General features: G+C 37.9%; 2 protein-coding genes and 1 pseudogene across 4 annotated transcripts; all 3 read left to right on the forward strand.

Moving 5' to 3' along the window:
• On the forward strand, nucleotides 1-1799 carry LOC138025378 (adenosine receptor A3-like; annotated as a pseudogene).
• A 5564-nt stretch (nucleotides 1800-7363) lies between these two features.
• LOC138027027 (melanocortin receptor 4-like) lies at nucleotides 7364-11799 on the forward strand. 3 transcript variants are annotated; one of them, XM_068874522.1, is made up of 3 exons: nucleotides 7364-7422; nucleotides 8250-8360; nucleotides 8725-11799. In XM_068874522.1, the coding sequence occupies exon 3, from the start codon at nucleotides 9997-9999 to the stop codon at nucleotides 10942-10944; it is 948 nt and encodes a 315-aa protein (XP_068730623.1). In that variant the 5' UTR covers nucleotides 7364-7422; nucleotides 8250-8360; nucleotides 8725-9996; the 3' UTR covers nucleotides 10945-11799. The 3 variants fall into 3 exon arrangements, with proteins under 3 accessions (XP_068730623.1, XP_068730622.1, XP_068730624.1); XM_068874521.1 differs by lacking the exon at nucleotides 7364-7422 and having other exon boundaries at nucleotides 7703-8360; XM_068874523.1 differs by lacking the exon at nucleotides 7364-7422 and having other exon boundaries at nucleotides 7703-8360; nucleotides 9861-11799.
• A 256-nt stretch (nucleotides 11800-12055) lies between these two features.
• LOC138027029 (melanocortin receptor 3-like) lies at nucleotides 12056-13896 on the forward strand. The gene has a single exon (XM_068874524.1). It carries the CDS (start codon nucleotides 12519-12521, stop codon nucleotides 13443-13445), a length of 927 nt encoding a protein of 308 aa, XP_068730625.1. The 5' UTR covers nucleotides 12056-12518; the 3' UTR covers nucleotides 13446-13896.
• The last annotated feature ends 205 nt before the right edge of the window (nucleotides 13897-14101 follow it).

Below are 14101 nucleotides of genomic sequence, written 5' to 3' on the forward strand. Positions count from 1 at the left end.
ATGACGGAAAATACAGCGTATGACTCTGCAGAGTACTGCACGGAAGAATTGTTGACTGCGGTGGGTTTACGCAGCCAATTGATATGTCTTTCAGTCTTAAACATTATTCTAGCTATCACTGCAATTGTAGGAAACGCTTTGATCCTGATTGCCCTTCAGAAGGAAACCTCCCTTCATCCACCATCCAAAGTGTTGTTTCGCAGTTTGGCTTCAACTGATCTATGTGTTGGCACGATACAACCCCTTTATGCTGTCTACTGGCTTTCTGTGATGCACAAACGGTGGCAAATATGTCACTACATTTTCCTTTTGCAATCCGTATCTGGCACAATATTGATTGGAGTTTCACTGGCGACCATAACCGCGATAAGCGTTGACAGACTTCTGGCTCTTTTGCTAGGAGTTGGGTACAGGCAAGTTGTGACTCTTAAGCGAATGTATCTAGCCGCTATTGTCTTTTGGATTTATCCCATTGTGGGCGCCGGAATTGGGTTTTACAGTCGCGGTGCTTGGAGAATTTTCGCATCCGTAAGTATACTAGTGTGTATGATTACGACTATTTGCTGCTACACAAGGATCTTTCTCAGACTACGTCATCGTCAAACTCAAGTTCTAAGCAATGCTCAGGAACAAGCGAATCGAGCAATTTCACTGAATATGGCTCGATACAGGAAGTCAGTGTCTAGTGCAATGTGGGTGTAGCTGACATTGTTGTTTTGTTATTTGCCGTATATGGTTGTGGCACCTTTCGCGTATCCAGCCATTAGATCTAGACTGTCATCTCCTTTTTATGTTATATTCTATGCATTGGTGACTTTATTGTTTGCCAATTCATCGTTAAACCCAATCGTGTACTGTTGGAAGATTAAAGAAGTGAGACGCGCAGTGAAAGACACTTTAACACAACTTCTTTTTCCGCAAAATTAGTATTTACGTAGAATCATGATGATTTCGTGTTATAGTGTACTCCTTCAACTGAAAGATATGAAGTCATCGACTATATCTTTTTCCTTTATCAGCTATGACTTATATCATGATACTGACCAATTTTTAGTTGAACTGCTGCGCTTTGTTTACACAATTTACTCAGAAAGTGCGTACGCGTGGCAGCTGCAGGATAGTGATAGCTTGTTCCAGTGTTCTATTGTAGACTTTCTCTTTTATCATTGGCTATTTAAATGAAAACGCTAAATTTTCACGTGAACAACCGTGAATTGAGTTGCATTTAAAGTGGGAAAAAGTAATTAATTCCGACATGACCAGAAAAGGTTTAATTTATTTCTTCTGTATTTTGGAAATTTTCGAAATATCACAGTGACCTTAATAACGTTTAGTATGAGTACTGAGAATGTTTCAAAATTAAACTTCAAGTTTAATTTCCCAACTTATTTTTAGAAGTAATTTCCGGAGTGCAAATGGTGATTAAAAAAGCATAAAGACGTCATATCTCTGGTCACTTTTCAGCATATCGAAGTTAAAAATTTCGGAAAACGGAGTCTCTGATTTTAGATTTTAACTTTTAACTGCGAGCCATCGTGGTTATATACGGCTTCCCAAATATTTTGCCACTTTTCAGTTTGGTTTCGTTTTATTCCGGCTTTATGTAGCATGTCTAGAATCTATGTTTCTTCCCTGAATAAATGTTTGTTTTGCCCGTCTTAATAGGGCCGTTTATACGAGAGAAAATAAGCCGCGGCTTACTCTGGCCGCTGCGTACAAAATACGCGAAAGCAACTATTTATACCAGTGTAAACTCCCAGGCCAGGATAAGCCGCGGCTTGAGAAAGCCGTGAACGTAGTTTATGTCTCTCGTATAAATGGCCCTATTAAGCTATTTAATACTTTATCTTAGCCTCTTGTCATACTCTTTATTCACTTGCTTTGTTTTATGTTACTTTATTCTATTTACTGTATAGTAATGTCTTCACTGTTATTTAGTCCATCTATAGATAAACCTCGTACTTGTAATATGTCCTCAGTTCTCCCCGCCTCGATTAGTTTATAAGCTATTTGCGGGGGGAAAGTAATGTAATTACTTATATTTCTAATTTTCAATAAGGTTTCTTGTTTCTTGTTTGTTGTTCGTATGTTCTAGGGGAACCTCAAAGCTGTAGAAATCTCTAGGTGGCCTTTTTTCCTCGTCCGGAAGTTCTAGTAAATGTGACAGGTCTGATGGAGAACATTAAATTACGTAATCTTACCCCTTTCAGAGTTTGACTCACGAGGGAACCTCTCGCACGAAGAAAATGATCTGGGGCCCGTTTCTTGAGAGCCGGACGTCCCGAAACATTTCGCGAGTATTTCGGGATCACTGTGTCTCTCTCTAGAGAGGTTTGAGAGTTTGCCTCTTTTGGTCAGTCTTGTAAATCTGTTGAAAGACCAGCTTTCTAAAATGGTTAGATCTTAGTTTCACAATCAGAACAAGGAACTACCGACGTAAATAAAGTGACTTAACCTTTACCCAGTTTACCTTTAATTAAGAATGTTTGAATTGGTTTTATAAAAGAGAAACTCACGGTTCCCCTGCTGTGCCGACAAAGATTCTTTGCATAGGTTTAAAATACCATGTTTTTATTACGCCTTATTCTGCGGTGACAAGAACTCTCGGTATGTATGACTTGGCGGCGTTGCTTTAATTAAGCCTGCACTTCTTTTATTTGATGCAGTGTTCCAGTGTTAGGGTTTAGCATCCCCATCCGAGAGGAAAAAAGAGTTTAACCATTTGCCGACGACATTACCAAGCCAGCACTTTCTCCTCAGTTATTTAAAGACCCTGAGTACGTGTTGATCCCGTCAAAATTTTGATCCCTCGCGCTCTCCCGCACGGCAACCCCGTTGCGAAGAAATCTTGGGAACGAGGTTGTCCCGCACGGTTGAGTCCTATTCTCAACCAACTGAGCCAACCAGTCAGCGGTTTTGAGTTCAGAAATCTTGCCAGTACTACAGCCTCAGATTGTTCGGTTTTTTTGGAATCATTTCGTTAGATTTTACTAACTAACAAACAAACTATCTAACTAACTAACTTACCTACTTACTAACGTACTTACCAACTAACCAACTTACTAACTAGCTAACTAGCTAACTAACTTACTTACTAACTAACTAATTAACTAAGTAAATAACTAAGTAACTAACTAACTAACTAAATTACTCAGTAATTAACTAACTTAATAACTAACTAAGTAATTAACTAACTTACTAACTTACCTACTAACTAACTTACGAAGTAACTAACTAACTATCTAACTAACTAACTAACTAACTAACTAGCTAACTAACTAACTAACTTACTTACTTACTTACTTACTTACTTACTTACTAACAAACTACCTAAAAAACTATCGAACTAACTTACTAGCTAACTAACTAACTAACTAATCAACTTACTATATTAATAAGTAAGTAACTAACTAACTAACTTACTAACTTAATAAGTCACTAACGAACGTACTTACTAAAGAACTTACTAACTAACTAAGTAAGTTACAAACTAACTAACTTACTAACTAACTAACTATCTAACTAACTAACTAACGAACTTACTAACTAAGTAAGTTACAAACTAACTAACTTACTTACTTACTTACTAACAAACTACCTAAAAAACTATCTAACTAACTTACTAACTTACTAACTAACTAATCAACTTACTATATGTATAACTAATTAACTAACTTACTTACTAACTTACTTACTTGCTTGCTTGCTTACTTGCTTGCTTGCTTGCTTGCTTGCTTGCTTGCTTGCTTGCTTACTTACTTACTTACTTACTTACTTACTTAGTCACCAAATAACTTACTTACTAAGTAAACGAACTTACTAGTAGCCATTCCTTTGTTTAGGTACACCGATACCACCGTGACGTCACGTAAAAAAGATCAATGGCCGAAGGCAAGCTTGATTGTTTTTCTTAATGACAACGCCTTTGCCTTCATGCTGATAATAGTGCTTTCATTAATACTATAAAAATATATCTAACGTCGCGCTTGTTAAGTACTGTTGATTTTAAGCAGTTTATACGATTCTGTAAAACTAAGGGCGCGTTCGATTGACCCTATTCCGGAATAAGAATACGTGGAGTGATGATTAAAACGGTATGTTTGACGCGCTTCGAAGCAGCAAGGATAATAAAAATATGTTTAAAATAGCATTTTAGCAGATGTTTCACATTTTTAGTTTGAATCTCCGTAAAAGCGAAGGATTCGTAACTTGTATTCCATGTATTCCTATTCCGGAATATGGTCAATCGAATTCACCCTAAGACTGCTCCTTTGTCGAACAGCGAATTGTTTAAGGCAGAAGAAACGCCATCTCCTTGAATCTTTAATAGATGACCCTATTGGGTGAGCTGCAAAAACATACAAATACATTTATATGTACGTAGACCGCCGGATTCATCGATTTTCTTTTTCACTTAATTTTGAATTATACGCATGTATTTGGCAACGTGGCGTCTGGAGGTTGCATTTTCTTCTCTTTCACGACAGTTCGGCATACGATTAATCATTAGCATGCTGTCGTCGCGACTTTCATCCCGTTTCCGTGGTCTCCGCTAAGCATGCCTGGAATAATTTGGCGACCAAATAAGACGACTGGACAAAAAAAAAAAGAACGGCTTCCAGTTTTAAGACTCGAATCCTAACTCCAGTCCTTATCATGAGAAGTCCTGGGTCGAGTCTTAGCTCGAATCCTGGCATTGACATTAGTTTATATCCCTAAAATACATCATTGAAAATTAACAACATCATGTTAATTATACAGGTATCTAATACATAATTAACTATCTGTAAAACTATCTAATTATGAAATGATAAATGCGCGATTAAAAATTATCTTTCCTCGCGGAAAAACGTTTTTAATTCCGTAATTAAGGCTTGACACGTTTCTCATTTCAGGTATATAACAATTTGATTCTGAATTACAAAGATTGTTTGAATGTACGTTTGTTGTGTTGGTAAAAAACGTTTTCTTCTGGTAAGATTGCGAAAGATTATTATGTATTTTGTACATGCTAATGGCTAGCTGTATACGGCTTGTGTGTTCTAACCATTACCAGCCAAGCTCATCCAACAATACCTTTGATCGTACCCATAATTTGAACAATTGTAAATTCTAGCTGTCCTATTTTTGCATCAAGTCGTTCCCTGTTGACCGTTCCGAGAAAAGAAAAGAAGCTAAATCAATCATGTTTTTCAGCGTTTAATTAGCGCCGACTGCATGCATTTGCTTCGCTTTTTGGCTATTTGCGCCTCTTCTGAAGGAAATAGGCCGTCTCCAAAATTTAATACTCCAGATTTTTGTTAAAAGCAAACTCAAGTGTTTCGCGTTCAGCATTGAGGTGAGATGGTACTTAGTTTCACTTTGCATATGACTGAAAATCTATCTTTGTCAGACTTTTCACTTATCCTCCATTAAAAAAGCCGGCTGAAAATTTAGAAAGGGCTTGCTGCATTGCCATTTCTACAGAATTATTTGACAGCACCACTGTAGTTTCAACTTTTTGGCCACTTGAACATGATTCTCATTCCATTTTAAATCGCTCACGTACCTGTCCACAATATACTTGAGCGCCAATGCGCTTATTCAATATTTCGCCGGATCTCAAATGGGGAGCTTATGTTAACAAGAAAGCAGAAAAATGTTGAAGATGTCACTTTATGTGTGTCTTTTAGGCGCAAAAGGCTTAATTAAATCTTGCACCGACACTCCTTGATGTAGCGCTAGTGTTCCTTTGCTTTCCGAAAAGGCATTTATTCGCTTGGCGCGAAAAATTCGGCAGCGACGCTTAGTCGAATACAAGTGTGACTGAAAAACGTGTTAATTTTCTTTCTTAGTTTTTGTAAACGTCACTCCTATATAGCGCTCTCACACAAGTCATTTGACATTTAACGTACTAACGCACTGTAAAAGGCACTTTGGGTTTGCCTTCTGACAATCAACCATCGACAATTACAGAGCTCTTTCTAGAAATTCATGTAAATAAAATTCGTCGGTACTTTTATTGTGAAACATGCTTTTTGCTTTTTCGTCATGTCCAAGATATAGTCGGGCGCTGTTACTCTTACACGGAAGAATTTAACCCGAAGTTTCAAGGGCATCCGAACGGTCTTCTGCCTGACTGAGATTAAAAAATATTTCAATAAATATTTTACCGTAGAATATTTCTTTCGTACGTTTTCCAGCTGGAGTTAAACGTAAACGTTGCCTTTTAAGAAGTTCCTAGTGCGTGATTAAATAAGCTTCTGTCAGAAAGGAGTTCAAATTCGCATCTACTTTACGAAATGCCGCCGCAAGAGCTTTAACAACGTTAACTGAAAAATTATGTGATCTAAGTCTTTTTCTCAAAGATTTATGCTTTATGGTATCGATCAGTTTCCTCAATCCAAAATCTAACTCTGCCTTGATGGGGGGTAATGGGGTAATGAGGGGTCCAAATGCGCGAAGGGGGAACTAAATCCATTTAGTCCCCCGGGGGTACCGGGAGTCCAAATTCGCTAAGACGTGTACCGGGTCTCTCATGAAGCTTTGCTGTGTTGAAACCGTTCGTGCACCCCAACAGTCAACGTTGTTCAACATCGTTCGACAAAATCGAATGGGATGTTGAAGCAAATAATGAAGCTATTTGCCCAGGGCCTTATTAAATACAGTTTGGCGTTTGAATTTCCAATCCATGAATTGGCCTGCATTTACTTTGGCTAAAGAATCCTAACAGGTTCTATCCTCCGTAGCTTTCGAACATAAAACCAATAAAGATTGAACAAATTTGATCGATAATTCTGACTACCGCCGCAGTTTGCCAACATTCATCACAATTGGCGACCATCTTGAATATACTGGGTTTTTTGAGAGCCTTTTTTAAAAGAATGTTCAGAGTATGAGACGTTTTGAGAACATACCCAGGCTGAGAGTCAGTTAAGAACAACTTTATTTTGCTCATTTGTTTTTTTTTTTGTTTTTTTGTCATTGTGAGGCCATCTCTTTTCATTTTTCGTTTACCGTCGTCCGACCGACCCAAATTTCAGGCATTTTAAAAAAAGAAGTAATTACGAAGTTAAACGATTCTTCACTTTAAATAATTCTGTTAATATGATAAATGGGCCTAGTAACAACATAGAAAAAACTGGAATAAAAACAGGAACATTTTTTACAGAATATTGCGCATTATTTTCATCCAAATATGTAAATATTAACTTTTGACGTCATCCTCATCAACCGACTTTTCCGCCATATAGATTTTGGGTTCATGTCTTGTTGTTTCCAGGCTCTAAAAAAGAAATGATGCTGAGGTACCAGACCTCCTATTCCAAGACTTCTCGTGATTTTGTTTTTTTTTTTTTTCAATCCAACCGACCGACCCAATATCAGGAAACGCATTCGACAGTAAACGAAGAAAAGGGGATTGCCTAAGCAGTATTAATATAGGTAAAAGAAATGTTAAACTGTAGTCTAACAAGACCATTATTTAACTCAAATACTTTGGGACATTTTTTAACATTATCAATATGGTTTGTAGTATACTACGCAGTTCTTCGAACATGTTAAGAACTTTTTCAGGCTCAAATCGCAAAAAATATAAGAACGTACAGCCTCGGCCTCAAAATTAGACGTTTTAAATAAAAAAAAGAAATTTAATCAGCGAATTTAACGAAACAGTGTGAGAGATTCTCAAAACCAGTCTAAAGTTTAAACTGAAGTTCTCAATCTTTGATCATTTTAAACTTGAGCTTAATTAAACGCGCCGACTAATGCCGTTCAGGTCGAACAATATTGAACATAAAGCCAAAAGATTACGCTGGCTTGAGAGGCAAACCAAATCTTCTCAGGTCCCTTGCAGCTGTGTTGACATAGAAACAAATGGTTAATGCAGGGCACGTATCTGAATGTAATTAATAGTTTCTGTAAAAAAAATATTTGTACGGAAGGTTGGAACTGGTAGTGACCTAAAGTAAACTCTAAATCTGTTTCCCGAGCAAAATAATTATAATTATAATGGCTCAACTATGTTGATATTCTTTGCTGAAAATTCGAACTTTGTCCCTGAATTTGAAATGTGCAGGATCTTAAATAAATTGAAAGGAATGAATTTTAATAGGAAAATGATTTTTTTTTTCCAAATGGTGTATGAAGTAATAAGCTCGGCTCCGGAATGGCTTGTTTAAGTTATTTCAGAAAAAAAATTGCAAATCCCAAGAAATGCAGCTGGTATTGATCTTGAAAATTACTGAAGCAGACACATTATACTACACCAGGTCAAGGTTGGAGCCTGTGCTAACAAGAATTACATAAACAGCTCAGTACGGAAGACAGAGAGTGAAAATTGCGAACGCAAATGGACGTGAAAAGCCCAATCGAATTTCCAGGTATTGTGAAAGGAGACAGTGTAGCTTACTGGTTCAGCTGTTCGTTTTTCATTGACTGCGTAGGGTTCGACGGCTAAGAGAACGCCGCAAAGCAATTATAGCTTTTTTAAATTAAGGCTATCCCCTTTTTTCTCCGTTTAGCGTCGTCCTAACCAACCTAACCGACCGACCCAAATTTTTGGCATTTTCAAAAAAAAAAAAAAAAAAAAAAAGGTAACGACGTATTCAAACCATTTTTATGTCGCATAGGAGTTTCGATGGTTGATCCTTTTTCCCACACTGTCTTAATTTTGCAACAACATCCACCAACTTTTCCGCCATATTGATTTTGGGTTCACGTCTTGTTGTTTTCTTGGCTCCACAGCTATGCAGCTATGATGCTGGGGTACCAGGCCTCCGATGCCGAGACTACTTGTGCATTTTTTTTTTAGGTTTTTTTTTTCAATCCGACCGACCGACACGTGCGTTGTGCTTTCGGTACATTTCTTATCCGTTCTCGTCCTGACAACGACGTGAAATGACCAAATTTGAGGTTCTGTGGGGTTTTGTCAGTGAAAGCTGTGAGCTTTCACCTCTTTCAAACTCTATAAGTCCTTTAACTTTAGAATGTCTTATAGATCTCAGACAGGAGGGTGGTGAAAAAAGGCCTTTAGATGCAGGGATAATAGAAGAATTACCAAGAATTAAAAGAAGTCAAATGAATCCTTTTTTGAGTATTTTTTCACCTTTTGAATAACGTCTCTTACTACCCATCCCATCAGTCGGCCAACAGCCCGTCTTCTTGTAACACTGCGTCCTTTATGACAATATTCTAATGTTTAAAGGGTAGTGAAATGTCTCTCATACCAGTAAGCTAATATTTCTCCGCAGATGTTCATTATTTTCAAGGTTAAATGAATTGCTTTGTTTGATACTGCTCAGTAGGATGTTAAACCAGTAGCCGGTTGCTGTTGATCTCGTTGTTATCACCCATAATTTAACGAAACCTAATCGTAATTACACTTGGCAAACGATGAATTCAATGTGCCTATAAAGCGCATAGGCTTTTTCAAATGATAAAACTGTTGGTTTAAGATGGTGAGAATCGAAAACTTTTACTTTGAAAAAAAAATTGTCTAGCAGAGGGACAAGTGTATTTTAACCCCTTTACACCTGTTTGACAGAGGTTATCTCTAACATGTAAGAGAGTTAATCAGAAATTTTAAAGGTAAATGATTGCTCAGAAGAAAATTAAACAAAGTCGAGCTTTTTGGGGGCCCGAAGTGATAATTAAATTACCTGGGACGATGTTCTTCAAAAAAATGTGTATTCACTCAGTGTAGAATAAATAACTTTTTCGCATCGTTTGGAAAAGGAAACGGTTAGCACTTTAGGCGAATGGCATCTAACCGTTTCTATTGACTTGTAATCGAGAGTAAATGCCTGGCACATTGGGAAAATGCAATTTTCGATATGCCACACAAAACAGTAACACTTGGAAGCCTTATTTGAACTCAACAGGAAACGAATTACAAATACGACGGACGGAAATCCAAACAAAATTGATTTGGGAAATCATACGAAGGCAATTGAGGTTGAATCCGGCTTTGTCTACAATCGCAGTCAAGTCATGCTCCTGTGAAAAAACTATGCTACAATGGACATTGCGAACATTAGTCAAAGCGACAAGGAACCGCTTAAGTATGAAGAATTGTATTGTTCGGCAAATTTAACTGGTAACAAACCTTCGATAGCGATTGCAGTGTCAGTCAATGTTCTTCTCTCCATTACCGCAATTCTGGGAAATACCTTGATTTTTGTCGCTCTCAACAAAGTCTCTTCGCTGCACCCAACGTCCAAAATCTTGTTTTACAATCTAGTGACAACTGATCTTTTGGTTGGTCTTGTTTCCCAGCCTATGATTATAATATATTGGATGTCTTTGATTAACGAAGCTAGGGACTTTTGCCGCAGTGTCTTTGTCTTACATGCTGTGAGCAGCTATGTTCTGTGTGGAATGTCTCTCTTGATTACGACTTCAATCAGTGTGGATCGTCTTCTTGCCTTGTCGCTGGAGTTGAGATACCACCAGGTTGTTACCAAAAGGCGAACTTGCGTTCTGCTAACTACGCTCTGGGCTATTTCGATTGTCTTTTCAACGCTTTTCGTGAAGAACAATCAACTTTCCATGACATACACTCATGTTATCACATTCCTATGCTTGACAATCTCTACAATCTCCTACAACACGATTTTTGTTAAGCTCCGACTGCGTCGAAATCAAGTCGAGGTCTTTGAGGGTTCGGAGTCCAACTGCGAATCGCAATCAAGTCAGCTGAGGATAACACGGTACAAAAAGGCGCTATCAAGTGCTTTGTGGCTGCAGATCACATTGATCATTTGTTACACGCCTTACGGCGTGTTATTGCTTTTGGCACCGAACGAAAGCGCGATATCTGTAACTGTTGTTTTATCTGGTAGAATAACTAAAACTTTAGTTTTCTTAAATTCGTCATTAAACCCGATTCTTTACTGCTGGAAGCTGAGAGAAATAAGGCAAGTTGTCAAGAGTACTACCCAAAAACTATTGTACATGTGTTGGTAGTTTTAGTAGACTCGGAGGCAGCTGGCATTGCCTTGGAAATCTTCAAAAATCTATTGTTTCATAGTCTAATGTTTTTTTGACAGGGAAGGAACTCAACAGTAAACTTAAGCTTCCAGATACTTTCCACCAACTGCCGCTACAAATTTCTTATATTCGAACGCCGGACTGGTTTGATTTGATTTGGCTGGTGAAGACCGGCAAAGTTTGGTTTCATGCTGACTCAACAGAGGAGAGTTCGTCTGTGATCAAACCTCTCTTTGGAGATAATGCATGTCTTTAAAACAATGACATTAAATTTAATTTTTTTATTTAAAAGATTTCTCAAACATGTTTCTACTCCCGTATTTATTTTGAAAAATGGCCTGCAAATGCCGATTGTTCGGGTCCAGGCCTCTTAGCCCGACCCAATGATACCTTTTGTGACTGTCACCTTTTGTATATTTTTTTTTGCGTGGAAATCAATTCTCCCCTCGGATAGCATTTTCCCTTGTATTTCAACCATGCACAAAAGTGTAATTTTTCGCGTCTTGCTAAATGTATTCAAGACTAACGTCGTTGATTAATGAAAAAGCTGAAAAACTATCGGTGTTTGTCTGTCAAAAAAGACGGATGTCAAAATTAGGTTTAAATTAAAACTGTATACGTGATATATTTAACCAGTAGATTCCATGTTGCCGTGACGTCTGTTCAGCAATAGATCAAAATGTGGTACTGAAACGAACGAAAAAGTGGCACACGAGGCGATAGCAGAGTGTGTCACTTACCAAATTTTGACGCCTATTCTGTGATGTTACTGAACAATACGCAGGGCAACATAAAATCAATTTGTTTTATACAATAAAGAATTAGTGAAAGTGTTTGATGATGGTGTCAGCTATGCCACGAATGTCCTCCAATAGATCATGGGTGAGAACCAATCAAAATGCTTGCATTATTGAGCTTGTTGTATAATGTAATTTTTTTGTTACTAAGACAACTTATATCATTCGTCAATACCTTTGGTGTTGAGACTTGAGATGTAAGACCTGTGTTCTTTAGGAAAAACACCTTTTGCACTTTTGCATCTCTTAAGCTTCGAAAAAATTTCATCCGATTCAACCCAACGCACTGCATTGGCAAGGGAGACTCAGTTCTTAAAGCCGGCTTAAGTTGAGGGCTTTTACGAAAAAATAATTACAACTTGTCAAAATGACAAGCTTTCTTTTAATCGATTTGCTCAGGCTGAGAGTATTATGTGCATAATTGTAATCATTTTCAGACTTAAAAACGAATTGCCAGTGAAAAAGATAACATTGTCGCGGCGACCGAAGTGATAAGTAATGATCTCAATCTGATCATGCGATGCGACATTTCGGGAAACACGCTTGCCGAAGAACGGGTAAATCAGTCAGATGAAGGCGGGAAATTCCCATCAGTACAACTGCTTTAATTTGAGTGTGAGAAAAGACAAAAGGCAACTTTTCAATAAGGTCACAACGAAACGTGGTTGTTAAAGTCTGGGTTAAGTTCTTTTGTTAGGATTAATTACAAACGGCGATAGTACAAGAAAAAACGATTTAAACAATAACAGTCCAATGAAGTTTAACACAAGTGAAAACGAGGAAGAAATGAAGTATGAAGAATTTTTTTGTTCGACAGATTTAGCTGGAGAAAATGATACGATAGTTGTGACAGTATCAGTCAATATTTTTCTGTCCATTACAGCCGTTTTGGGAAATGCGATGATTCTAGTCGCTCTTCAGAGAGAATCCTCGCTTCATCCGCCGTCCAAACTGTTGTTTCGCTCTCTGGCGACAACTGATCTTTGCGTTGGTCTTGTTTCCGAGCCTATGGCTGTTATACATTGGATGTCTTTAATCTACGACCCCTGGAACATTTGCCGCAACGTCTTTGTTTCAAAGGTTGTGGTAAGCTATGTTCTATGCGGAATGTCGCTGTTGACCATGACTGCAATAAGCGTGGATCGACTCCTCGCCTTGCTACTGGGATTGAAGTACAGACAGGTCGTTACAATAAGGAGAACTTGTATTCTGGTTACTGCACTTTGGGTGAAGTCAATTATCTTTTCAACGATTTACGTGAAAAACAACCAAGTTGCCATTACATACGTCCACGTTATCACATCCCTCTGTCTGACAACTTCAACAGTTTCTTACACAACGATCTTTGTTAAACTCCGTTGCCGAAGAAATCGAGGTAATGCCGTCGAATGCTGGGCCCCGAAATTCGATTCTAATTATTTTAACATGGCACGGTTCAAAAAGGCGGTTTCCAGTGCACTGTGGCTGCAGATGACATTGATTGTCTGTTATCTACCTAGTGGTGTCGTGATATTTTGGTCTACTGAAACGTCGGTTTCCTCAAGTCTTGTGAGGGCCAGCAGAATAACAACAACGTTGGTTTTCTTAAATTCATCGTTAAATCCTATTCTTTTCTGCTGGAAAATGAGAGAAATAAGGCAGGCTGTTAAGACTATTTTGGGAAAACTTTGCTGCTCATAAACGGGCAGTTGTTAAAATTTTAAAGTATGTATCTTCTTCTTCTTCTTCTTCTTCTTCTTCTTCTTCTTCTTCTTCTTCTTCTTCTTCTTCTTCTTCTTCTCCTTCTTCTTCTTATGCATCCCCCAGAAAGAAAGATCATTCGGAGTCCTGCACTGGCCTCGTTGATACAGGACATACAAGATTAGATTGACATTTACTGAGGTGGTGGACTAATATTCCAGGCTTTATAGCTGAAAATCATTTGACCCACAAATGCATCAAGTTAGTCCAATTGTTGAAATCCGATTAGAGATTAGCGATTATTAAGACAGTGCTAACCCAGTTTGAATTTTGCTCGTCGAAAAAGCCTTAACATTGTAATCATTCTGTTAAAGGAAAACAAAAGTCTAAGTCAAAATTAAAAGCTAAAAACCTTGGGGAAACTTTTGTGATCAGAAAATAAACTGCAATTTCAAAGTGACCCAGGATTAATTTAATTGGGCTATTGGTCTTCCTGTGAAAAGATAACCACCCTCAACAAGGGCCGATTAACACGGTACGATTTTTGTCGCATGCGACAACGGCTTACGACAGGCCCACGACATGATTTACGATTGTTGTGTACGTCAGAAAAAATGTCGTAGCATTTTAAAACATGTTTTAAAACGCGGCGACAA

This window comes from Montipora capricornis, chromosome 12 (genome assembly GCF_036669925.1).
Source record: "Montipora capricornis isolate CH-2021 chromosome 12, ASM3666992v2, whole genome shotgun sequence".
NCBI lineage: Eukaryota > Metazoa > Cnidaria > Anthozoa > Scleractinia > Acroporidae > Montipora > Montipora capricornis.